The 24,375-nt window shown below is 38.0% G+C and overlaps 4 protein-coding genes across 10 annotated transcripts; all 4 read right to left on the minus strand.

The window, feature by feature from the left end:
* Positions 1-486: 486 nt before the first annotated feature.
* On the minus strand, positions 487-2,871 carry LOC103414436 (cytochrome P450 CYP749A22-like). Its single transcript, XM_070810940.1, has 5 exons — positions 2,433-2,871; positions 2,130-2,356; positions 1,808-2,040; positions 1,193-1,571; positions 487-1,085 (listed from the first exon to the last, which is right to left on the minus strand). Exons 1-5 carry the CDS (start codon positions 2,713-2,715, stop codon positions 657-659), a joined length of 1,551 nt encoding a protein of 516 aa, XP_070667041.1. The 5' UTR covers positions 2,716-2,871; the 3' UTR covers positions 487-656.
* A 3,669-nt stretch (positions 2,872-6,540) lies between these two features.
* Positions 6,541-9,685, minus strand: LOC139190448 (uncharacterized). The gene is made up of 3 exons (XM_070810754.1): positions 9,555-9,685; positions 8,042-8,721; positions 6,541-6,587 (listed from the first exon to the last, which is right to left on the minus strand). Exons 2-3 carry the CDS (start codon positions 8,715-8,717, stop codon positions 6,541-6,543), a joined length of 723 nt encoding a protein of 240 aa, XP_070666855.1. The 5' UTR covers positions 8,718-8,721; positions 9,555-9,685.
* A 2,370-nt stretch (positions 9,686-12,055) lies between these two features.
* LOC103451745 (uncharacterized) lies at positions 12,056-18,664 on the minus strand. Of its 6 annotated transcripts, none has more exons than XM_070810792.1 (16): positions 18,245-18,664; positions 18,029-18,163; positions 17,568-17,724; positions 17,061-17,116; positions 16,680-16,739; positions 16,405-16,560; positions 16,171-16,299; positions 14,737-15,429; positions 14,358-14,550; positions 14,061-14,155; positions 13,860-13,964; positions 13,595-13,734; positions 13,084-13,360; positions 12,645-12,977; positions 12,481-12,530; positions 12,056-12,334 (listed from the first exon to the last, which is right to left on the minus strand). In XM_070810792.1, the coding sequence occupies exons 1-13, from the start codon at positions 18,539-18,541 to the stop codon at positions 13,168-13,170; spliced, it is 2,409 nt and encodes an 802-aa protein (XP_070666893.1). In that variant the 5' UTR covers positions 18,542-18,664; the 3' UTR covers positions 12,056-12,334; positions 12,481-12,530; positions 12,645-12,977; positions 13,084-13,167. The 6 variants fall into 6 exon arrangements, with proteins under 6 accessions (XP_070666893.1, XP_070666890.1, XP_070666894.1 ...); XM_070810789.1 differs by having other exon boundaries at positions 14,061-14,254; XM_070810793.1 differs by lacking the exon at positions 12,481-12,530.
* A 610-nt stretch (positions 18,665-19,274) lies between these two features.
* LOC103451740 (uncharacterized) lies at positions 19,275-20,526 on the minus strand. Of its 2 annotated transcripts, none has more exons than XM_008391164.4 (2): positions 20,109-20,526; positions 19,275-19,811 (listed from the first exon to the last, which is right to left on the minus strand). In XM_008391164.4, exons 1-2 carry the CDS (start codon positions 20,467-20,469, stop codon positions 19,420-19,422), a joined length of 753 nt encoding a protein of 250 aa, XP_008389386.2. In that variant the 5' UTR covers positions 20,470-20,526; the 3' UTR covers positions 19,275-19,419. The 2 variants fall into 2 exon arrangements, with proteins under 2 accessions (XP_008389386.2, XP_008389385.2); XM_008391163.4 differs by having other exon boundaries at positions 19,275-19,817; positions 20,109-20,515.
* Positions 20,527-24,375: the final 3,849 nt, after the last annotated feature.

Consider the following 24,375-nt stretch of genomic DNA (forward strand, 5'->3'; position numbering starts at 1 on the left):
ATCAAATGTGATTCATTTACTTATATGATTACCTTGAATGTGATTTGGAACGACTTCCTAAATTACATTCATACTCTGACCAAAGATTCTTAATCATATCATATAGTATTACTTTGTATTATCCCAACCATGAGTTCTCATGTGACATGAGTATGAGAACTTCTTATTGATCGCGTTTAGTGGACTCATTTTCTATTGAGCACCTATCTACTTGTCTTGGTGTCAGTCACACCAATGACTCGAGACCAATCACTCTCCCTGAGAGAAAACATAGCACGTACTAATCTTAACGGACTGTCAATGCCCAATTGGCAATCATATGATCAAGAACATTTAGGATATGTATACGAAAGAGAATGGTCTTATGAATCTAACTTCTTTAGATCACATTCTCCCAATTACATATTCCTTTGACTTATCATTTAAGCATATAATATTTATATGAGACGGCTTTAAACAATAATATTTGCTCTTTATATTAAACTAGATTAGTTTAACATGTGAAATGTTAGTAAAGTATAATCAAATTATTGGCTTTAGGGCACATTTCCAACATTTACAAGGTAGCAAGCACATCCGAACGACCAAAGGCATCAACGTCCAGCTGCTCGATACTACCGAGTGCAAGATTTATGAGCAAGTCCGGCCTTCGCAGTTCAAAGTGGGTGTAGCATTATCTGAACTCCAAGTTGTGGGTGAATCGTCACATAGGGATAGGGCAAGTGCACGTAACCTGGAGACAGTGTGAAGGAGTAGCGTTGTAGAATCATGGACAGAACAATCTTTACCTCAGTATTTGCAAAGTTCAATCCCAAACAACTTCGAGGTCCTATTCCAAAGGGTATGAAAGCGCCAACGTTATTGTTAGTTGCTTTAGCAACCCCTTCCGCGAATCTCTCTGGTTTGAAAAGATGCGCGTCTTCTCCCCAGATTTGAGGATCACGGTGAAGTGCTAGATTTGGGACAAACAATTCAAAATTAGCAGGAACAATGAGCTTTCCAAGTTTAACTTCCCTTTTAACTTTCCTCACAAAACCAACAACAGGGGAATATAACCTTAGAGACTCGTTGAAGATCATATTGATCTGCATGAACCCGAAAAATAGATAATAAAATCAGGATATCCAATCTTAATTGAGAACATATTTCTGACATTTAAACAAGCAATTAACTGAGTTGTTGTCTTTCTTACCTTTTTCAGTTTGGCAATGCCATCAGGATTTGGAGTTTGTTTGCCGAATAATTCCATCACCTCCTTTCTTGCTTCCTCTTGCCAATCTGTATGGTGCGCGAGAAGAAAGATTGTCCAAGCAAGCGAAGTATTAGTGGTTTCTTGTCCTGCAAAGTAAAACGTCTTGCACTCGTCAACCAAATCATCCACCGAAATCCTCTGGTTGTCATTGGCATCATGGTGAGCATTCAAAAGCAATCCAAGAAAATCACACCCAAAGCTGTCTCGTCCTTCGCCCATTGACTTTTTTTCTCTTTTCTTAATAATCTGTGTTATGGAGGCATGTATTCCTTTCTCAAGTTTCTCTGCTTCAATCTCATCACTGCTTTTGAAAAACTGGCTGCAATATTAAATGGAAAGACTAAATGCGAGCACAGAAATAATCTTCCATAAACTTCTTGTGAATTCATGTCCCTTCTCGAGAAACAAGTTGCCTAGGGAAGTTTGTGTCAATTCAAGTTTTGTATTTGTACTGGGATCTTTTATTTTGTCCGGAGAAGTGGAATGGACAGAAATTACAGGTCTATCAATGAGTTCCCCAATTCAAGATTTAGTTAAACGAAAAAAAATGGTTACCTGATGCCGGGAAGCCTGATTGTGTAAAAACTTTTGAAAACTAAGGGGGTTAACTTCGTCAACATCCCAAAAATGTTTTGTCCTTCTATATAGCTGCTGCCAAATGCAGTTCTAGAAATCACTTCTGATGTGAATAACCTGAACTCTTCAAACACCTCAATTTCTTTTCCTTCATAACTTTTCCACCCTTCAAGCATTGTCTCCGCACTCGCTACCATTTCCGTAAACATACTCTAGAAAAACAATACCACGATGCTATTGACAAATTTGGCTTCAGTAATCTTTGCAAAAAGAGTAAGTACCGGTAGTTGTAAAAACTTACTTTTAAGCTCTCTCCGTGGAACGCATGGGTGCCGAGCTTCCGCACTTTTTTCCATTTTTCACCTTCAGCTGTTGTCACAATGCCATCTCCTAACAGTTTCCTTAAAAAGTCGGTGGGCTCACTTTTCGGATAAGCTCTATCTTTGTTATTCAGTATCTCTCTGCACAACTCAAGTTCCGTTATGACCAACTGAGGCTGAGAGCCTTGCCATTGAAGATAATTCTTTCCTGTCGAACAAGATGACCACAATTCACCTTAAAATTAAGACTAACATACCATAATTAACACGAGATCGTTAGTTACCATATATCTGAGTCCAAGTGTGCATGTTAGGTTGAACTGTGGGGAATATGTCGTGTGATAAAGTTTTCGGCTTGCTCATAGCTTCCTTGATCATGTCGGATATTTCCTTGGTGTTTCCATGAATAAGTCTGTAAGGAGGGCCTTTGATCCCCTGCAAAGCCATCTGCTTCTGAATGCGATGCGGAGTCCACCATAGCTTGTGAAGGATCTTAATGAGAACTAAGACAAAGAACACACACAGAAAGCTAGCAGAAATGGTCACTACCCTTCCCAAAGTAGTCATTTGTGTATATTATACTTTTATATATCTTTGGCTACATATATGAACCTACTGAGTTCTAATCAGGAGTCCATATTTATAAGGTTTTAGTTGCTGTTCGTTGTTAACACAGATGAACAAGGTGCCAGTTTTGTCCCAAGCTTCTTATTACTCGTCCGAATACTTCTTACAATCCAAAGAGATATTGTCACCGATGACATTGTAATGTTATCAAGTTTGCTAAACTTTCTCTATCACTGCCTTTTCTTTGCTACAATCCAAACCAAACGATCCAATCTGAACCGTGGCCGCTCCTAAACTACTCATCACACAAGGAGAACGAGAATGATAAAAATAAGGGAAAATTAGATTCTCATCCTTCTTTTTGCTACTTCATTGATTAAAATCTTATTCCTTTTCAAATTTTGATAAAGGTCATTGGGTATTAATAACATCATTAATTATTTTAATAATAAAATATTTTTTTTATTTCTAAATACATTCATTTAATGTTAAAAATGTTACAATTAGTATATTGTTGTGGTCTATTTTATCTGACAGAGGGACTAGGGCCGGCGGCAGAGAGAGAGAGAGGAGAGAGATGTGTGTTTGTAGAATTGTAGGGGAATGTGTGTGTTGTTATCCCTCCTACATTGTGCCTTTATTTATAGTAGTAAAGGAAGAGAAGATATTCCTTCTCCTCCAAGTAATACAAGTTGTAATAGGAAAGGATAACTAGAATCAAATCTTATCTAGGATTTACACAATCATACTTAAACTAGGAATGTTTACAACACTCCCCCTTGAGTGGGTAAATACTCAAGGTAGATTCAGCATCATGCAGAAGTTGAGGAAGTCGACTCGTTGGCATTGATTCCAAGGAACAACGCTTATTCTCAATAAGGTAGGAACTTGCATAAGTAGTAAGTCTCACTAAAAACCCTAAGGCTATGGCAAAAACCCAAGTAGGGACAAAATCCATAGTCTAAGGAAAAATGCGTGAGAAATGCAAAGTCAAAAGAAACGTCTACAGGACGTCATCAGGGATATGACCAGCCCAAGGTGGGTGCCTCGTTAAAACCTAGTTAGGTAGCAAAAACCCAGTGGGAAAAATGCTCCTAATCGTAGGGAAAAAGAGTACATTAAGATCAAGCAAGTATCCAGAAGATACTCCCCTTGAGTTTGACATAATTCCACAGAGAAATAGCAAAGTTACAACTCAGAAAGTTTACGCATACCAATTCCATGAACAAGCTTCTGAAACGTCGCCTTCGGTAGTGATTTGGTGAAGAGGTCGGCCAGATTGTCTTGTGATCGGATTTGCGTGACTTCAATCTTCTGATGCTCTTGTTGTTGATGTGTAAAGAAGAACTTCGGCGCAATATGCTTGGTGTTGTCTCCTTTGATGTAACCCTTCTTGAGCTGTTCGATGCAAGCTGCGTTGTCTTCAAAAATCGTCGTCGGGGCATTAACGGCGGGATGAAGATCACAGGAGCTTCGAATATGGCCCACTACTGCTCTCAACCAAAAGCATTCCCGAGTTGCTTCATGTAAGGCGAGAATTTCAGCATGGTTAGACGAAGTGGCAACTAAGGTCTGTTTAGTTGACCTCCAAGATATTGCGGTGCCTCCAACGGTAAAGACATAACCCGTTTGAGAACGCGCCTTGTGCGGATCAGATAAGTATCCAGCGTCGGCATAACCAACAAGGCGAGAATCAACCCGATGAGCATAGGGTGCGGCATCACTCGAGGATTCGTAGGGATAGAATAAGCCCAAATCCGTAGTACCCTTAAGGTAACGGAAGATTTCTTTCACGCCAGTCCAATGTCTGCGTGTTGGTGCATTGCTGTATCTTACCAAAAGATTAACAGCGAAGGAGATGTCGGGTCTAGTGCATTGAGCTAAGTACAATAAAGCGCCTATCGCACTTAGATAAGGAACTTCAGGCTCCAAAATCTCTTCATCATCCTCCTTCGGACGGAAGGGATCTCGCTTTGCATCTAGCGTACGAACGACCATAGGAGTACTCGAAGACTTCGCTTTATCCTCATTAAAACGGCGCAACACCTTCTGGGTGTAGTTCGATTGATGTACTAGGATTCCATCCGAACAATGCTCTATCTCGAGACCGAGACAGTATCGAGTCTTACCTAGATCTTTCATCTCAAATTCCGACTTCAGGTGCGAAGCAGTTCTCGCGAGCTCTTCAGGAGTTCCGATGAGATTCATGTCATCGACATATACTGCAACAATCGCAAATCCGGAATGTGACTTCTTAATGAACACACAAGGGCATAGTTCGTTATTCACATATCCCTGACTAGTCAAATACTCACTTAAACGGTTATACCACATTCTTCCGGATTGTTTCAAACCGTATAGTGAACGCCTCAGCCGAATTGAGAGCGTGTTCCGGGGTTTGGAAATATTTGAACCAGTCAATGTAAGTCCTTCGGGAACTTTCATATAAATTTCCGTATCTAGATCCCCATAGAGATACGCGGTTACTACGTCCATCAGCTGCATATCCAGTTTTTCGGAAACTACCAAACTGATAAGGTATCGAAAAGTAATCACATCCATAACGGGTGAGTAAGTTTCGTCATAGTCAATCCCGGGGCGTTGTGAGAAACCTTGTGCTACAAGACGAGCTTTGTAACGCACAATTTCGTTCTTCTCATTACGCTTCCGAACGAAAACCCACTTGTAGCCAACGGGCTTCACATGTGGAGGAGTAGGAACTACAGGTCCAAACACCTTACGTTTCACAAGTGAATCAAGTTCGACTTGGATTGCTTGTTTCCAGTTTGACCAATCAGCTCTACGTCGACATTCATCAACGGAACGCGGTTCAATGTCATCGCTCAACATGATCTCAGTAGCTACTGCAAATGCTAATGCATCGTCGACAATCATCTCATTTCTACGCCACACATCATCTAAGCTAGCATAATAGACCGAAATCTCACGATTCTCGGGAGGAGGATTCGTCTCTTCAAGGACGCTTCCATAATCTAGAATTTCCTCATGAGTTGGGTAAAATGAGTAAGCGATAGTCGGATTCACGGTAGGCTCTTCAGGACCTTGTGCCGTGGTTTTCCTCTTCCGGGGGTGTGAATCCTTTGAACCAAGGGGTCTGCCACGCTTTTGTGTAGGGGCAGATGATTGGCTAGCCGCTAATGTACGTGGATCACCAGAATTGGCGTCCCGGGCTTCCAGGAGGGTAGTCCGTCGTACATTTGGTACATCCATCTTTGCAGGCGTATTCGCAGCTGGAATATGTGATCTTGTCACGCGCGCTAGATCGGTGAAAGCATCTGGCATGCTCTGAGCTATGCTCTGGAGATCTAATATGCGCTGCACTTCAACTTCAGACTGAGCGGTGCGGGGATCTAAATGAGACAAAGTGGGAGTCGTCCACGATAATTCGCGTCGTTCATTAGGAACGTTGACGTTCTTATCTCCCCCTAACGACGGGAAGACTGTCTCATAGAAGTGACAATCCGCGAAACGAGCGGTAAACAGATCGCCTGTCAAAGGTTCTAAGTAACGAATAATCGAAAGAGAATCATATCCGACATAGATTCACATCCTTCGCTGAGGCCCCATTTTTGTACATAAGGGCGGCGAGATCGGCACATAGACCGCACAACCAAAAACGCGCAGATGCGATATGTCGGGTTCGCATCCGGTGACCAACTGAAGGGCACTAAATGGTTGTGTCGCAACAGGCCTCAGGCGGACCAACTTTGCTGCGTGCAATATTGCATGGCCCCAAGCAGCGATCGGGAGCTTGGTACGTATGACCAACGATCGAGCAATCATTTGTAAACGCTTAATGAAAGTCTATGCCAAGCCGTTCTGGGTGTGAACATGGGGTACATGATGTTCAACTTCAACCCCAACCGACATGCAATAGTCATCAAAAGTTTTAGATGTGAATTCTCCAGCATTATCCAATCGAATAGATTTGATCGGATAATCAGGGTGGTGAGCCCTGAGCTTGATAACCTGAGCCAACAGTTTGGAGAATGCAGCGTTCCTTGTGGACAACAAGCACACGTGTGACCAACGTGTAGAAGCGTCAACCAAAACCATAAAATATCTAAATGGTCCGCAGAGAGGTTGAATCGGTCCACAAATGTCCCCCTGAATCCGTTGTAGAAAAATGGGAGGATTCGAACGAATCTTGTCATAAGAAGGCTTAGTAATAAGCTTTCCCATAGAACATGTTTGACATGCAATTTCATGGATCGAACCTAAGCTTCGGGTTAGTGGATGCCCGTGTGAAGTTTTGAGGATACGGCGCATCGCTATTCGTCCAGGATGTCCCAAACGATCATGCCAAAGTGTAATTTCGTGCGCGGTCCCTGTGGTAGGGCCGGCCACATAGTGGCATTCTATGGGGCGTATGGTCGTAGTATACAGACCACTCGGGTTACGCTCCATCTTCTCTAGAATACGCTTCTGGCCATATTCGTAGGAAGTTACGCACAGAAATTCAACTTCGTTTTCTACGTGGGTTTCAGCGTGGTAATTGTTATCTCTAATGTCCTTGAAACTTAGTAACGTTCTTCCGGAACGTGGAGAATAGAGTGCCTCAGCAATGGTCAAGATTGTACCATTGGACAACATTATACGTGCCTTACTGTATCCTTCGATCAGGTTGGATGGGCCTGAGAGGGTTGTCAGAGGTGCATTCTTAGGTACGAAGTTAGTGAAATAGATGCGTTCACGCAAAACAGTATGCGTGGTTGCACTATCTGCCAGACAACTAACTTTCCCACTAGTCATACTTAGAATGAAAAATTAATTTGAATCGGTCACATGCATAAAAGTTTATAAAAACAAGTATTAATTCAAAATAATTTCCTTTATTCAAGGAAAAAACTTAATATCCAAAATAAATCGCCAACTAATAATCCAAAACATAAAGGAAAATTGTTCAAAATCAACCAAAAACAAGGTGGGGTTCGGCCACAAGGTGGAATTCGGCCCCAATTGTCTTATTTTAACTGAAAAATAAGTCTATGTCTAAGATTCTAATCTTCCATATGAGTGGTATCCTCCTGAAAATCAGAAACCTCCATCTTTGTAGTCTCCGGTTCGTCCACTTGTAGGAAGTTTGATTCAAACTTCGTACAACGAGAATGATATGCATCCACAACCTTCTTGGGAGCACGGCAAATAAGGGACCAATGGTCCTTGGAACCACAACGATAGCACATATCGTCATTCATTGTGGCAGGTGCTTTGCCCTTATTCTTGAAGTTCGGGGCCTTGGGAGCGAGGTTTGGGCGCTTCTGGGCTTTGTTTCCTCCCTTGGATGGGCCTTGGCTCCGTTGACCTTGGTGAGATGGCTTCTGGCCGCCCTTACCACGCCTCTTTTGGCGTTTTGGGTGCTGATTAGTGCTATAATGTGCTTCAGGCACAGCAGTAGCCCCAGTAGGTCGAGCTTGATGATTCTTCATCAACAGCTGGTTCTGCTTTTCAGCAAGAAGTAAAACAGAGATCAAATCCGAGAACTTAGTGAACTTCTGAGCTCTATATTGTTGCTGCAGGACAATATTAGAAGCAGAGAAGGTCAAGTAGGTCTTCTCCAGGAGATCCTCTTCAGTCAAAGTTTCATTGCAAAACTTGAGAAGTGATCGGATTCGACAAACTTCAGAATTATATTCATTCACAGACTTAAAGTCTTGGAAGCGCAAGTGCTGCCAGTCGTGTCTTGCTTCAGGCAAGAATATGTCCTTTTGGTGATCGAAACGATCAGCCAAAGCGACCCATAATGCACGTGGATCTTCCTCAGCAAGGTACTCAGTTTGTAGAGCGTCATGGATATGTCTTCGGATGAAGATCATAGCAGTGGCTTTTTCAGCTTCGCCAACAGGTTTATCTGTTGCTTCTTCAATAGCAGGACGCAAGTTCTTTGCAGTGAGGTGGAGCTTCACATCTTGAACCCACTTGAGGTAGTTCCTTCCAGAAACCTCCAAAGCGGTGAAGTCGAGTTTGTTCAAATTCGACATGTTCCTATCACAAAATAGATGGACAAGATGTGGTTAGTGTAATGGAGAAAAATCAATCCATTCACATAGGAGTAGAACATACAGGTTCTAATAGACATGTATTGGTTTAATTTTGCATGAAAAACTTCGGGTTTTCATGGGTGATATGTTTAAGTGAAAACTTCGGGTTTTCAAACAATGCATGTGTATAAGAAACTTCAGGTTTCAAAGTAATTATGAACTTCAGGTTCATATATTCCTGCAGGCAAACACAAATATATATGCAAACAAATATGCAAAGAATATATGCAGAAATATTGTATAATGATAAGTGAATTAATTTATTTTTGGTCTTCGGGGCCAAATTAAAATGTGGGTGAAAATATAAAAACCCATATTATTTAAAAAAAAATTAAATAATAAAATCTCGGGGCCTAAAAATATAGGCCAAGAACCCTCGGGTGGGATTACAGGCCCACGGGGTGAGAAGAGGGGAATGGGCTGCTGTGTGCAGCCCTAAAAATTTTTTTTTTTTTTTTTTCTCGGGCCGTTCCAGGCGAGCCCAGAATTTTTTTTTTTTTTTTTTTTTTTTTAATTAGATGCATATATAATTCAATGAATCACATATTTACTTTGATGCATATGCAAATAATAGTTTCAATGCATGTACATATGTAAGATTCAATTCATGGCAAATATCAAATTCACATAATTGTAGCAATTGTGATTATGAAGCATACACAATTTATGTAGAATCTAAAATACGTTAAACGTAAAGTTGGGTCATGCATCATGGTGAATGTTCATGCTATCAGGGCTTGCAAAATATCGAGTTAAAAACCGTTGTTTGGAAAGAACCTGATTGCGTGATGATATGGATGAACTGGTTTGATGCAGAAAAAATCTCCAACGTCAGATTCCTAAGCGCAGCGGTAGGAGCGTGCTGATAACGTGTTGTGGTCTATTTTATCTGACAGAGGGACTAGGGCCGGCGGCAGAGAGAGAGAGGAGAGAGATGTGTGTTTGTAGAATTGTAGGGGAATGTGTGTGTTGTTATCCCTCCTACATTGTGCCTTTATTTATAGTAGTAAAGGAAGAGAAGATATTCCTTCTCCTCCAAGTAATACAAGTTGTAATAGGAAAGGATAACTAGAATCAAATCTTATCTAGGATTTACACAATCATACTTAAACTATGAATGTTTACAACATATATTTATATTTATGACTAAATTTTTTTTCATATATTTTTAGTTTTAGTTTGTACCCATTTTTAATTTGTAATTCTTTTTTAACTTGTAGCAATTTTATTTTCACTTTTAATTTGTACCCATATTTTTTAAAGTTTATTTGTATTTTTACCCATATATATTGTTTTTATTTGTACTTTTTATTTTGCTAAATGTACCCATTCATGTAAAACTTTTTAATCTTAAAATGTACTCATTCTTAAATATACCAATTTGTTATATGTAAAATTTACCCTCTTTTTTTTATATATAAAATCTATTCAATTTTTTTCTAATCCATTTTTAAACGTATATGGGTACATTCTTGTTTCTTTGATTTTAAAATGTATCCATATCAAGTTTAATTGAAGAAATTTACTAATGTTATTAAGCCTAATATCTTTCTTTTTTTTTTCTTTTCTTTTTTTTTTTTTTTGTGATTTAGAAGAATGTACCCATGTTTTGATACAATAAATTTTTTGGTTAATTTTGATGAATGTACCCATGTTTATACACACACACAATAGTATATTTATATTTTAATATTTTTAATCCCACAAATTATGGTTTTTTAAATTTAAAATCTAATTTATATAAACAACTAAAATTTCTAATTTTTAATTTAAAAAAATATAGTAACGTACATAGAAATAAATTATCACATTAATTTCAGGGACCTCGATCAAAAATTAAAAACCAACAAGATTTTAATCAAAGAATATTCATAACTAAGGACCGCATCCAAAGTTTCCCTAAAAATAATCTCCCAAAAATGTGTGACAAATAGGTAGGGATTATTAGAGGGTGTATAAAATGATGGTCCTTAAACACAAACATAGAGTTCAGTCCCGTCTAGGATTTCGAAGAGCTAAAAGTGATTTTTGATTACTAAAAGGTCACTTCTAACTACATTTGGCATAACAAGCACTTGGATTTTTTTTTTACAAAAAGTTTCAACTCATTTGAAATAAAAACACTTCTAGCATAAGCTTTTTTTTTTTTTTTTTTTTTTTTTTGCTTGCATCAAATGCATTCATTATGACTTTGCAGTTGACTAGAGTCATATATGAACTTTAACTTGTATAATCTTTTGGATAGAAATTGAGTTTAAATTTAAAATAGAAAGTTGCAACATTTGATGTGCATTGAAGGAGGAGAGATTTTTCTAAGTTACTTGAACATGATCAGTTCACCCGTGTCATAATATACTTAAGGAGAAGGCTTTTACTTTTTCAAGTGTCCATCTAATTGTATAAGACACATGGTGTACCAAGTACACTAAAAAATCTCTCCTACTATGACATCCTGTTTATACCTAATTTTGCATTATCAACATGTGTAATTGACGTCGTTGGATGAATTAATATTTTTCTAGACTTACTACTCATCTCAATTATCGTAGTAATTATTGTAGAGAAATATATGAGTTTGGATGCAAGGATAAAACTGAGAGGGCAGTGGATTGATACGTCGGAGGCAGCCAACAAAGGTGGTAGTCTGATTAGACAAGGCAGGAATTGTGGAATCGGTTTGGCTGATTTTTCTTAAGGAGTCCATATTTGTAAAGTTTTAGTTGCTGTTGTTATTTAACACCGATGAACAAGATGCCACTTTTGTCCCAAGCTTCTTCGCTTACTACAACCCAAAGAGAAATTATCGCCAATGACTTTGCAGTAATATCAAATTTTCTAAACTTTCTCTATCACTGCCTATTCTTTACTACAATCCAAACCAAACGATCCAATCCGGACCTTGGCAACTCCTAATGGAATAATGCTCTGGAGAGAGACTGAGTTAAATTTAAAATAAAAAGTTACAATTCTTCATGTGCATTTGATGAGGAGAGATTTTTCCAAGTTACCGGTACACAGGCAATACAGCTGTGTCATAATATATGTGAAGCGAATGTTTTTTTTTTTTTAATACTTGTATTATGACACGTGGTCCGGTGACATCCAAAATTCTCTCATAACATGCCATTCAAATTAAAAGCCTTATGAACATGCAGAGAGTTCCCGTATACTCGAAAATTGGAAGAGTCGAAGTTTAAATGAACCAGCAAACGCAGAGTGCAATGCAATCAATATTAATCTGGCCGTTTCCGGGTGCGTGTATTAATCTTTTGCTCGACTCTTGAAATTCCTGAATTCATTAGTAAATCAAAATAATACACTATATAACAATCTGTATGTTGCAGATTCAACTTATATACATATAGAGTAAGGAGGGAAATGAGAAAACTGTGGCAGGTTTGGCTGGAACTGTTGCAATTTTAGCTCTCGCTGCGTACGGTCTATATGGAGTGTTTGGATTGGGTTCCAGCCCAAGGAAGACGATGAAGGCTCCCGAAAGAGAGTACCGAATCTTCAGGGGTGATTTCGAGGCTGACCCTTCTGCTTACTTCAGGGACCTGCGCAAGTAGCAAGTTGAAAATTGGAACTGAAAGAGTACCTTAAATATGAATACACAGTTGTTGGAGTTTTGGAGAGGTGGAGAGTTTTGCTTTTGTTTTGTTTATGTTGTATTTTCCCCTATGATCTATGTTGAATGTTAAACCTTGGAGTTGGGGTTGATTAACATTCTACGGTGATACAAGGCCGCCATACCTGCAATCAGTGAGTGAGCGAGTGAATTCCCGAAGCACCAACATGAGTAATTTATTGCCCAAAAAAAGGCAACGAAAAACATATCAGAAATGCTGCTAATGTTGCCTTTATTACCTTAACCTCGAAGGCAGAAGTCATCAGAAGGTAATACGCAACTGAAACAAGAAAAACCAAACTCATCGCCTTCTCTTGTTGCCTTTGCCCTTTCCTAATTGCCCAGACTTCATAGCGTGTTCTTGCTCTTGTAGGAAAAGTCGTACTTTTCCATATTTCTCAGCTTTCTCTTCTTCCATCAGCGCCTTATCCCTTGCCTTCATCTCGTAAAGGAAAGAATTATCCTTACGCAGTTCACGAATAGCCTCTTTAGCTTCTTGCTTCAAAAGTTTCTTCATCTTTCTTAGCTCGGCTCATTCCCGGTCTGGATCATAGTCTCTGCCCTTAACAAAGCTGCACCAACAAAATATCATTCAGTGGTTAATCCAGCAATACGTACAAGCGCTACCCAACATAATAACATTAAGACAATTGGGGACGGGTGGTAAAGATAAATTACTTCTCCTCAAATTTCGGATTGAGCATTTTGATAGCCACTGGCTTTTGCTTCCGCAACTGAAGTGGTTGCCGCAGAATGTGATGTTTATCTGCTCGTCTTAATCAGTTCAGCAACATCTTTCAATTTGTCTGTTAATACTTGTGGTATATTATCCTGTTCCGCCACTTCAAGCAACAATACTGAAATTGGCAAAAAGATTTCAGGAAAAGAACTGAATCCTTCATAAACAATGACAAACTCACGTAGAGTTTCAATCACCGTCACCAGCACACTAGCCCTGAAAATTAAAAGTTCAACTTTTAAAGACAGAATACCATATGCAAACTTTACAGTATTGATATACAAAATTAGAATTACAAAAGCAATAATCTGGTGGTGGCAAAAATCAAGTTGGACCAATTTTGAGGATCATTTATCGACAGCAAAACTGAAGTCTGCATAAACCCTAAACAACATACGTCACGTGGGCACTTCTACAATGTATCATTGAGTACTGTAACAATTTCCTAACCTGAAATCGTCAGATCTGAAAAAAGAGGAGTCTTCCGGTAGGTCCATTATTGTGAGAAAATTCAGAGGATTGACCTGACCTACGGATTCATTTATACATAAGAGAGGCCTGATTGCTTTTAATTCCATAAGATGACAAAACTGCAAGAAAACAAAACGAGGATTGTTACTTCGTCACATAACTGTAAACTAATTTCCTTCCAAGGACAATGAAACCATAAGGTGCCGCCTAATGTATAAAAAATTACGTTACAAGGCAGTCATACATGAGAATTTTGACTTGGCATTGGCTTTCTGTCTTTAGCTGCCATCAACAATGTTGTGAGAAACATGACTGCTTCAGGACAGAACTTCCGAGATTGTTTGGTTATCTACAGAATGCATTAATTTTAAAAGAAAGAAATGGGAATTGAAACTGTTGGACAGAACAGTAAATCGACCAATTCATATAACTACAAAATACATACAGAGAGAAGCATGGAGCACAAGAAAGAACCAACTGCAGTATCACGACCAGACATGATAGGACTACGTGCCAGATATTCACACATCAACAGTGTTGCTGGAGTCATGACCACATGACGAAAATCAGAGCATGGAAATATCAGGGACCAAAGCCTCAGAAGAAATATTGTCTTTGAAGAAGGCCAATAACTCTGTTCTGTAAAAACAAAACAATGACAAGAAGTCAGCACCTCAGCAAGAGGAAGCTTGTAACTATGCTTCCGAACAAACAAAAAGCTATAGATTCCATTAGGGATTACCTGGGTTCTTAACGGTCTCACTAAATTCCGTCCGCGCCCGTAAAATTCTCTCACGAGCACAAATTGCAGCGAAGTATGGAGTCTCCATACTCATCTCAATCAATGGCTTAACCAGAAAATTTAACAACTCCATATTCAACGGCTTTCTATTTGCTAATATGGCAAAATACTGCAGGAGTACACCATAAAATACCTGGAAAAATGGCAGAAACACTCATGAGTACTTAGCAAATATAATGAAAACCGAAGATGTATATCTTCACTGACTTTTTGCTTGGATCAAGTCAAATATTAAACGACAGAACAGAATTGTTCCACATTTGACACATAATTTCAATACTCGTTTCCAAAAACATAGAAGCAACAAACAGTTTCATACTTGCATTTTCTTCCTGTTTTCTGCTGCAAGCTTGATTGCATTGCTTTTCCGGATTCGATTGATAATCAAGACAATGTCAGCATTAGAAAGATTATCCACCAATGCACCAAACTCTTCAAAGCTTTTTGGAGCTTCGATTAGGTACGGGAGGTCTGACTGAGTAGAAGGTCGTTTACCGTCCTGAGATATTTTCTTGGCATCTAAAGAATCGCCCTCTTTTTTACTGGCTTCAGAAGCATCAATTTTTTTCATTTTTTTCAGCTTTCTTGGTTCCACCTCTTCTTCATCAGCATCATCATCCTCTTCATGTGCTTCAGACCCATCTTCTTTTTCTTCCTCCTCATCCAAATCCGTTCCAAGATTATCATCATCACTTTGTTCCCAGTCCTTCATAAATAGATTCTTTTCACCCAGGTTAATATCTTTATCAGATCCTTCACTGTCATCTTCAGGACTTTCTGAATCCTCAGAAGCATCGCCTTCTTCACTCTCAGAATCGCTAGCATCTTTTCTTTCTAGAATCTCATCAACCCAACCCTTTTTAATCCGCGGCTCTTCATCAAGAGAGAAGGAATCGCCAAGATCATCTCCAGATATGGGTCTTGGCTTATTATGGTTAGATGGTGTCTCAGCATCTTCATTGTCATCGTCACTATTGATATCAGTGGCAAGCATCCTCTTCTGTCTCTCTTCCTGAATTGTGAAACAAACTCGAATGAGCATTCAATTCATACTAAAAAAGTACAAATGAGATGCAACATCCAATTTCTCAAAGTTCTTTGTTCCACTAAATAAAGGGCATGTTTACTTATCAAAAATGGACATCCAAGGTATGGGTATCATTCCCAACATATCCTGCGTATACTAACACACAAGGAATGAAAAAAAAATACGTCAACCATGTATGAAATCATCAAAGCGGGTAACCAGTATCATTCCCATTCATGACTTCTTCCTATTAAACATGCCCAAAAGGAAATGGAAAGCCTAACATTCAAAAAGTTGAATATAATGCATTTTCTTGTTACATCCTCAAAACATCATGCCACTTGCATCACACCAGAATCAAATTAAACAAATTGTATTAGAGATGACACCAGTTACCATATATATATTCATAACAAACAAAGGATATATCTTAGTGGCCAAAAGCATATAAACTGCACTTGCCAACATTCTACTGCTATTTACTAATAAGGACTGCTAATATTGCAAATAACTTCAAAAATTTGCACTATTCCTTGATTATGAGGAAGGAACTACAATCATGTATATACCAATTTGGACATATATTGGCACCAGAACATTGAACTTGTTAGCAACAATAAAAATCCCCAACATAAAGCAAAGACAAGTGCATTGGCACATCAAATTAGCATGCACGTGACATGCGTGAATGAAAAAACACTCATAAATTGTAACAAAATAAGATACCTCCAAATGCTCAAGCTGCTCTCTCTCCTCTTGTGCTATCTCTTCAGGTGTCTTTGTCCTGTCAGAGGGTTGAGCACGGCTTACCATGACTAAGTTGCCAAAAGTTTTGAAATAAGAACGGGATTTTTCCTGTGAAATTGTAAATATCAAGGAATAAAAAAAACTCTTATACTAAAGAAAAAAAATTACAACCGTAACAAGTTAGAAACCAATAAAGGACCTTCATGAAAATACCTGTTCAGAAAGCTCATCCTTCTTCGAATGCTCATTTGGAATGTTCTTGTCTGGTTCAGTAATTTGTAACAGTTTAGAGGGCACAATGGATGTGAAGGATTTGTCCAATTCTTGCCTAAAATCTTCAAGTTCTTCCTTATCTTTTGCTCTTTCAGCCTAGAATGGATCAAAGGAAAAACGAAGGAAATCGTAAATAAAGAAGGAAAAAAGTTTCAAGGAACGCATGTAATCACTATCACCAAACAAGTTAATGCCATAAATGATTAGAAACCCACCCTATAATATTTGTCTTTTGCCATAACCTCCTTCATTACTTCCTTCTTGCTTTTAGGTCTCTGTAGTATGAAAACAATGAAACCAATTACGATCATTTATAAGGGGGGAGAGAGAGCAAGATAAAAGAATAGATTATAGTGGGAGAAACAAGAAACAGAATTCCTTTAAAACTACAATGAATTTCTAAATTCGAAGGGGAATTAACTCTTAAATATCATATAAAGAGGCAAGCAGCAAAGCAATCAAGAAATGTCAATTAAAATCCTAATACAAGTACAATACCTAAAATCTAATAAAAACTTATTTTACTGATGTGCATATCTTAAACAATCTTGAATTTGAATATCACAGAGCAAAACTCAGATAGCAGAAGGGCTCACATTTTCCTCTCCTTCCATTAGATCACCATCCATTTGATCTGTCATGGCTAACCTTTCTACAGAGAACAAAGTAGGCACCATTACTGCTATTAGAATAGTCCTAACAATCAATCACCAAATCATAGGGAGATGCACGTGTTTCCAACAACAACATAAAATCACTAAAAAAAAATTTGGTTAGCATCAAAGATCTGCTATCGTTTTGTGGGTTTTTACTTTCCTTTACTCCATATGAGCAAGAGTTCCTTCGGATACTTGTGATAAAGCCTAGTCCAGAAAATGATAATAAGTAGAAGCCAGAATTGTCCAACTCAACCATCAAGTCAACCACATGTACTTCTATCCAAACATTACAGTTAAAAACCATGGACATGTCAATAACCAAATTTCAAATGGTAAATGGTAACTGAACCCTGAATGATGCATTCAAAATCTAAGTTGCACAAATGAAAACTGAAACCCTACTGGATAAACAAACAACACAGATAGAAGTATCTCTACACATACTCTTAGTTTGAGTGGTTTCTGTGCCATCGTCGTCATCATCAGGCAGCACATCATCCTCAAAATCATCCCTTTCAGATAATGCACCAAGACTTTGAAATTCAAAGTCGTCTTCTTCTCCATCTGATAAGTTATATTTGCCTTTCTTGTTCGTCTTTAACTATTCATGAAAATGAAGAGAAAAAAAGAAAAGAAAATGAGAAACAAAACACATTAATAATAAATTACCCATGATTCCATAAATTAAACTGAATATAGTTCTGAAATAGAGTTTATAGTTGCGTGGAAAGCTTGCCAAAAAGAAAGGAAATTTAGATATCATGTGTTAGATATGTACATTTTAATGAGATACGCTTTGTGCGACAAACTACAACTGTTTACTATTTCCCTATATTTTCCTGGTCACCAAACAGAAAACAAAGCTGACCCCAAACAATGGGTAGAAATTCAGAAAATGAGCTTACTTGATGCTCACGCTGCGCACGCTGAATGGCCTTATCGAACTCATTGAGCTCGTCATTATGCTCCCCAATTCGCTTATCGACAAAGACCGAAGCTTTATTGCTCTGCTCGTACTCCCTCAGCAGCGTGTTCTTCCTCTGAGCCACCAAAGCATAAATAAAGCAATAAAATTACAAAATTTGAAGTAAATTCAGAAAGGGAGTGACGCAATTCAGTACCTTTTCAATGGCGCGAGAGCGGGAGAGGCCAACTCGGCGCTCTTCGCCTTTGCGCTTTTTGCCGAGAATGTCGAATTTCCTCCGGGACCAAATGGTCTCGAACGGGTTGGGTTTTAGGGGGGCCTGGTGCTTCATGGCGACAGCGTTCGGGCCTAGCTTATTCTTTTTCTTCTTCGCCGTCGCCGCCGCCTCATGGTTGTGATTGGCGTCAGCTCTGCCGAGTTTTGGTGATTTGGTCTCGAAGGGGTTGGGTTTTGAAACGGACTTCTGGTGGTGCTTCTCCTTGTGTTTCGCCATTGGAGAATGGTGTGAGCAGGGAGGTGATGCCGGTGGTTTAGGGTTTAAGCATTCGAGGAAGAAGGCGGGGCTTAGGGTTTTGCGGGTGTTAGGTACTCAAGCCCAAGAGCCCAACCTAAAATACTAGTCCATAGGTGGGAGGACCCTTGCACTTAAGTACTACTACACAATTTCTTATGTAGCCGATGTTGGATCATAACATTACACCATCTTTTGGAAGACCCGACGTCCACGGCGGCACCGGTCGCCAAGTCCCTTAGGAACCCATACTCCCAAGGAGGCATCACTCACCAAGTCTCGCAATGTCGGGAACCTAGGCTCTGATATCAATGTTAGGTACTCAAGCTTAAGAGCTCAACCCAAAAGACTAGTTCAAGTCGTGAGTAAGGGAATCTGTCCCAAAGATGCTTTGGTGTGAGGTTAGCTAGGCCTTTGCGAATAAGGACCCTCTTTGGATCCTCTTTGTGAGGATCCCGGAGATTTTCTAATCACATCTGTTCATCGTACATCATACGGTCAGTTTTCATCAGGTATTGTTTATATTTAATTTTAAATAAAAAATTTACAATAATTTCTGATCGTATGATATACGATGAATGAATTTAATTTGAGAATTTCCGGAATTATCCGGAGAGAATTCTCATTCGGCCTTTTACATATATTGGAGATAAGACACTCGATAAAAGGAGTCAAGGGAGGGACCTCATTGTCTCTCCAAAGAAATAATAGACCATTGACCTGAATAATTACAGTCACACTTTTTCCATTCACAACCACCCTTTTATTTACAAACAGATGCAGAAACAATCATAATTTTCATGCAGTGAGATTAGATTATCATATATATATGCGCTTATCTTGGACTCTTAATTACTTAATTAAGCCAATAGCCAGAAATCTTTCTGGCGCTTTGTAGTAATCAAATACCCTCCAACCTTCCTGCTTTTCCTTCTCACAGCAACTGCCATGCAACTGGCATTTTGTATACAGTACTCCACCACACCGCCGCGACCGCCGCTGATCCGGTTGCCGGTCCACATCACCAGCAGACGCCATGTAGTATACCTCTTTTTCTGCCCCAGTACAAGCAATCCCACTTCTTGTTTCTTTGCCTCTTCCAGTATTTTTGGACCTTTCTCCTTATTCCCTTCCACCACCACTGCAACCTCAATTTCTACCTCTGGCCTCTTCAACCGACACATGTTCCTCAAAGAGTGGACAAGTGCATAAGCCCTTGGAGATGGAGCTATCTCCTTGCTGGTCTCCTCACCTGCAGCTGTAACAAAATAAGTCATAAATCATAATTCTTTCAACATAAGTGTTTCTTACAAAATAAATCTCAAATCGGCCCTAAGTGATATATATTCAGTTTTTCTATAACTTCACTCAAGAAAGTTAAAGTAGAGTTACACAAAAGAGAACTGCTATTGGCTCTTTAAAATAGTCACGCACTCCTTATAATAAAAATAGATGTATAAATAAACAAACGAAAGACAAGTACAAAATGACTATTGTAGAGTAAAAAACATTAATTCCCTATGAAAACCGACAAAATAAAATGTACAACCTTGCTTTGAGTTTGCAGATTTGGTGACATGAAGCAGCACAATTTTATCCTGGCTCTGCACAGTGTGAGAGAGAGCCCATTGGATAGCTCCTTTGGCTTCAAGGCTGGAATCAACCACAATCATGATTTTCCTAGCAATTACCAACGCAGCTTTTTTAGGCTTTTCATCACCACCACCACCAGCTGCTTTCACTTTCTCTTCTTCTCCAACATTCCCAGAATCCTCAAATTTTCCATCACTACTTTTTGTAGCGACATCTGAAGCATCTGGCTTGAACTGTATCGGTGGCGACCGAACCCTAACGGGTGGCCTAATCCTGTTTAGACAGAAATTAGGCAATTTAGTGCCTATTTTCCCCATTTCCTGATATGAAACTCGATAGACTTTGAGATGCCTGTAATTCTTATATATAAAGTGGAGTACTGAAGCTGAACAAATTTCTAGATGTGGTGTGGGGGCCATGGTGTTAAGTTATTTCTGCTTTGCATTTGCTTTATTCGTTTTCTTTATTTTTGCCGTCTAATCATGTTTGTTTCTTTTATTTTTGCCCTTTGTGCGGTGCTATTTCTGGTAACAAGCTTCTCATGAAGCTGTAGGGCCATGCAAGGCTATCTGACATGTTAGGATAATCAATTTATTTTTCAAAGCAAAAACAAAAAATACTTGACAAAAATAACAATATATTGATCACATATCCAAATAAACATCTATACATTAACTCAACTATCGACGGTTTGGTGCCAAATAACATATCATTATGAATTACGTATTTATTAAATATATATAGATGATTAAACGATGCAATTTTCTGTAGTTAGCCAAAAATTGTAAAACCTGTTATTCATCATGATTCATACATATGTGTATCTATTGGAATAGTTTAAATGGAGTTCCCTAGAGAATGAACTCTGGGAATGTAGAGTATAAATTAGTATGATAAAATATGATAAAGTCATCAAAATGAAGAAAGATGTTAAATAAAAAAATATTTATTCCTCTTCTCCCATTTTTTTTTCTTACTATAGCACATTTCAATTTTACGATTTTTTTAACAAAAAAGAAACGTCAATCCGCATTTGAGTTTGGATTGGAATTTTATTTTGATTCAATTCAATTGAACAGTCAACCTATTTTTTTTTCTGGTTATAAGACCAATAGCTCTAGCGGTTGACTCGCTTCTTTCAAATTGTTTCTCATTATTAAGAAAAGGTAACGGAGATAAAATACAAGCTTGTTTTATAGCAATAGTAATTAATCGTTGTTGTTTTAAGGTCAATCTATTCACCCATCAAGATAATATTTTTCCTTGTTCGCTAATAAATCGACTAATTAAACTCTCTCTCTCTCTCTCTCTCTCTCTCTCTCTCTCTCTCTCTCTCTCTCTCTCTCTCTCTCTCTCTCTCTCTCTCTCTCTCTCTCTCTCTCTACACACACACACAGGGAAAAACCAAAAAAGGTGAAGTTTCCATAATATCCAAATTGCCTTTTTCCATTAAGAATTTTAAAAAAAAATCACAAAAAAAAAACTTCGGGTGGTCAAAATATATTTAATAACTATAATAAGTAAAATAAAAAATAGATAAATAATATATATATATATATATATTATCAAATAGAAAAACAAATGATAAAATAAAAAGAGTCAATTATCACACAAGTACGTGTAGGCTTGGCAAATGAGTCGTGTTTGTCGTGTTCGTGTCATTTTCGTGTCATACTTGTTGTCTTAACGGATCGTGTCACGTCAAACCTGATATCTTAACGGTTCTTAACAGGTGACTCGCAACCTAATTCGTTAAAGAGTCATGAAGTTTTGTGTCGGGTTAATGGGTCAGGCAAAAAAACTTCAAGCCAAATGTCTTGGCAAAGGATATCTTAATGGGTCTCTTAACGGATGACTAGATAACGACCCAATTTGTTATTGGGTTCCTAATGGATGACTCAATAACGACCCGAATCGTTAGCATGTGGACCCCAGGGTCGGCCCTGAGAATTTGGGGGCCCTAGGCGAGCCTTCGAAGTGGGGCCCTAAAATTATTTGATCTTCGGTCCTTTGTATATTGATTTGTATAAAAAAAATTTGCTAATTAGATAAAAAAGTTCTATTTTCACATCAAATATCATTAAAAATTAATATCAAAAGAAGATAAATATACAAACATTACACGATTCACGTTTTTAGACACAAATGTACTAAATGTTTGCATTCAAGAGTTTAAAATTGAGAGTGAAGAATAATAAAACCTGATGATCACAAGATAAATAACAATAAAACTTGATTGACGAGTATAATAAATTCAACGCCAATTGTTTTTCTTGTGTTTTTTTCTTCTAAAATCAACATCACACTAACGAATTGAATATTAAAGTAATCCATTGAATAAAAAGTTATTGAAAAGAAAAATATAAAATTCAAAGTTTTGATTACCTTAAAGTACAATCTTTAAGACCATATGATAGTTGGTTTAAACATTCAATAGAAATGGAGAGAATAGGAAGTTGGTTTAAACATTCGATAGAAATTGAGAGAATGAGAAGTTGAAAGAAAAAAGATTGCAAAGAAACTTGAGTTTTATAACTTTATATGCATTTGGACATATGGATTGGGAGTTTGACAGATGGATTAGCAGTAAATTTGAAAAACAAGAAAAATTAAGAAAAAACTAGTGACTGAAAGGCAGCTTCGTGTTTCAAACTCAACACCCCAAAGAAAAATGAAGCCAACATTTCCACTGCACTAACAAATGAATTATGATATTTCTTACTTTTTTTTTTGTATTTATATGTTAAGTGCAGGATATAAAATTTTTTTGGGGGCCCTTCCAAAGTGGGGGCCCTAGGCGAGCGCCTACTTAGGCTACCCTTAGGGCCGGCCCTGGTGGACCCAAAACTTGTTATTTTCATGTTATGTTAACGGATCGTGTAAGATATTGCAAGATCTACATATGCGTGTGGCAAGAGGCTAGCGAGTCATATAGTTCTATACATGCATGTGATTTATAGTCGGCAGCAAATAAATATGTGCCAACCACAAAGAAATCCGACTGTAATTTGTGAATTTTTTATGCTAAAGTATGAATTGCAGTTGAGCTTTTATGCTCAATGATTTTTAAACCTTTTTTAATGAGTGAAAAATTATTGGATTTGTGTGTACATTTTGATTTCTCTGACAGTGATATGATGATTTTGGTTGCGTTTGAGCCACGCTAGTTGTTTATGCAAATACAGAATGCGTAACTAAAAGCCCTTCTACATATATAAAGTTATAATTTGCTTATCTGGATTTTCAATCTTGCATTAATAATTGCTCTAAGCGGATGCCAGCACAATTAGGAATACAAAAATGAAAATTAAACCCCACAAAAGTTATATAAATAAAATCTCACCTAATACAGTAGATTCATTGAACTGCAATTCAAGTAAATCGACTGGTAGGATGAGATTATTAGACGGAAAATACTTTCATCCATTCCATGCATGGTGTGCTGCGTGCACCACTTTCTCCATTAATTTGTTATTAGCATATCGCATAAACTTTATAATTAGAATTGTACAAATTTTTCTTGTGAACGGTTTATTTTGTTAAATATTCTGTAACGATATTTATCTACAAAAAATCAATTAAATCAATATTAATCAGAAGTATTAGTTATAGCGAGATCATACCCGGTGCATAATGAATGTCGAATTTAGACATGATGAAACAAGTTAAAGGTTGTGCTTGGAAACAAATTTTGTTTGTTAAAGTGCTAAATCTTTCGTTAATTAGGATGCTAAACTACTTTACACAAGAAAAGGATGTGCCAACCTCCATTTAGACTTCCAATCTTAAAAAAGAGAAACAGTAGATTTGTGAAAGAAAAAGGGATTTCTGCATGTCTTATCAAAAGAAAGTGGCCAAACATGATATATAATGTTGTTGCAGCTAAAGGCAATTAAGCGAATAAGGTTGACTTGTTACTTCATTAATTGATTAAATTTCAGTGAGGATAACCAATTACGTAGTATTATAAGTTCACTCATATCATACTACATAACATTTTGTGATAACAATGTCACAATTACACAAAAGTTACCCGTCATTAGAGATTCGGACACTGGAGAAGATGTCATCCTACCCTGTGCATTTGGGCTTTCCTCAGTTGGTGGCAAGTAGCGCATATATTAACAAGCTTCAAAGTAGGGTCGCAAAAGTAGTTGGTGTTCAGCCCCAACTAAAACCAGAATAAAAGGGAAGGAAACTTGCAAAAGAAGATTCGGTGTCAG

This window comes from Malus domestica, chromosome 13 (assembly GCF_042453785.1).
Source record: "Malus domestica chromosome 13, GDT2T_hap1".
In the NCBI taxonomy this organism is placed as follows: domain Eukaryota; kingdom Viridiplantae; phylum Streptophyta; class Magnoliopsida; order Rosales; family Rosaceae; genus Malus; species Malus domestica.

What these genes read in the sequence shown, in the direction of transcription:
- LOC139190448 (XM_070810754.1), bottom strand. Translation starts at nt 8,717, where the DNA reads ATGTCGAATTTGAACAAACTCGACTTCACCGCTTTGGAGGTTTCTGGA. An exon ending in CCAGAAGCCATCTCACCAAG is followed by an intron (nt 6,588 to 8,041) that starts GTCAACGGAGCC and finishes TTGGGGTTGAAG; the next exon opens with TTGAACATCATGTACCCCAT.
- LOC103414436 (XM_070810940.1), bottom strand. Translation starts at nt 2,715, where the DNA reads ATGACTACTTTGGGAAGGGTAGTGACCATTTCTGCTAGCTTTCTGTGT. An exon ending in CACTTGGACTCAGATATATG is followed by an intron (nt 2,357 to 2,432) that starts GTAACTAACGAT and finishes CTTGTTCGACAG; the next exon opens with GAAAGAATTATCTTCAATGG. An exon ending in TCCACGGAGAGAGCTTAAAA is followed by an intron (nt 2,041 to 2,129) that starts GTAAGTTTTTAC and finishes TTGTTTTTCTAG; the next exon opens with AGTATGTTTACGGAAATGGT.
- LOC103451745 (XM_070810790.1), bottom strand. Translation starts at nt 18,541, where the DNA reads ATGGCGAAACACAAGGAGAAGCACCACCAGAAGTCCGTTTCAAAACCC. An exon ending in TAATGGAAGGAGAGGAAAAT is followed by an intron (nt 16,740 to 17,060) that starts GTGAGCCCTTCT and finishes TTCATACTACAG; the next exon opens with AGACCTAAAAGCAAGAAGGA. An exon ending in TGAGACCGTTAAGAACCCAG is followed by an intron (nt 14,255 to 14,357) that starts GTAATCCCTAAT and finishes TTGTTTTTACAG; the next exon opens with AACAGAGTTATTGGCCTTCT.
- LOC103451740 (XM_008391163.4), bottom strand. Translation starts at nt 20,469, where the DNA reads ATGGGGAAAATAGGCACTAAATTGCCTAATTTCTGTCTAAACAGGATT. An exon ending in ATCTGCAAACTCAAAGCAAG is followed by an intron (nt 19,818 to 20,108) that starts GTTGTACATTTT and finishes ATTTTGTTACAG; the next exon opens with CTGCAGGTGAGGAGACCAGC.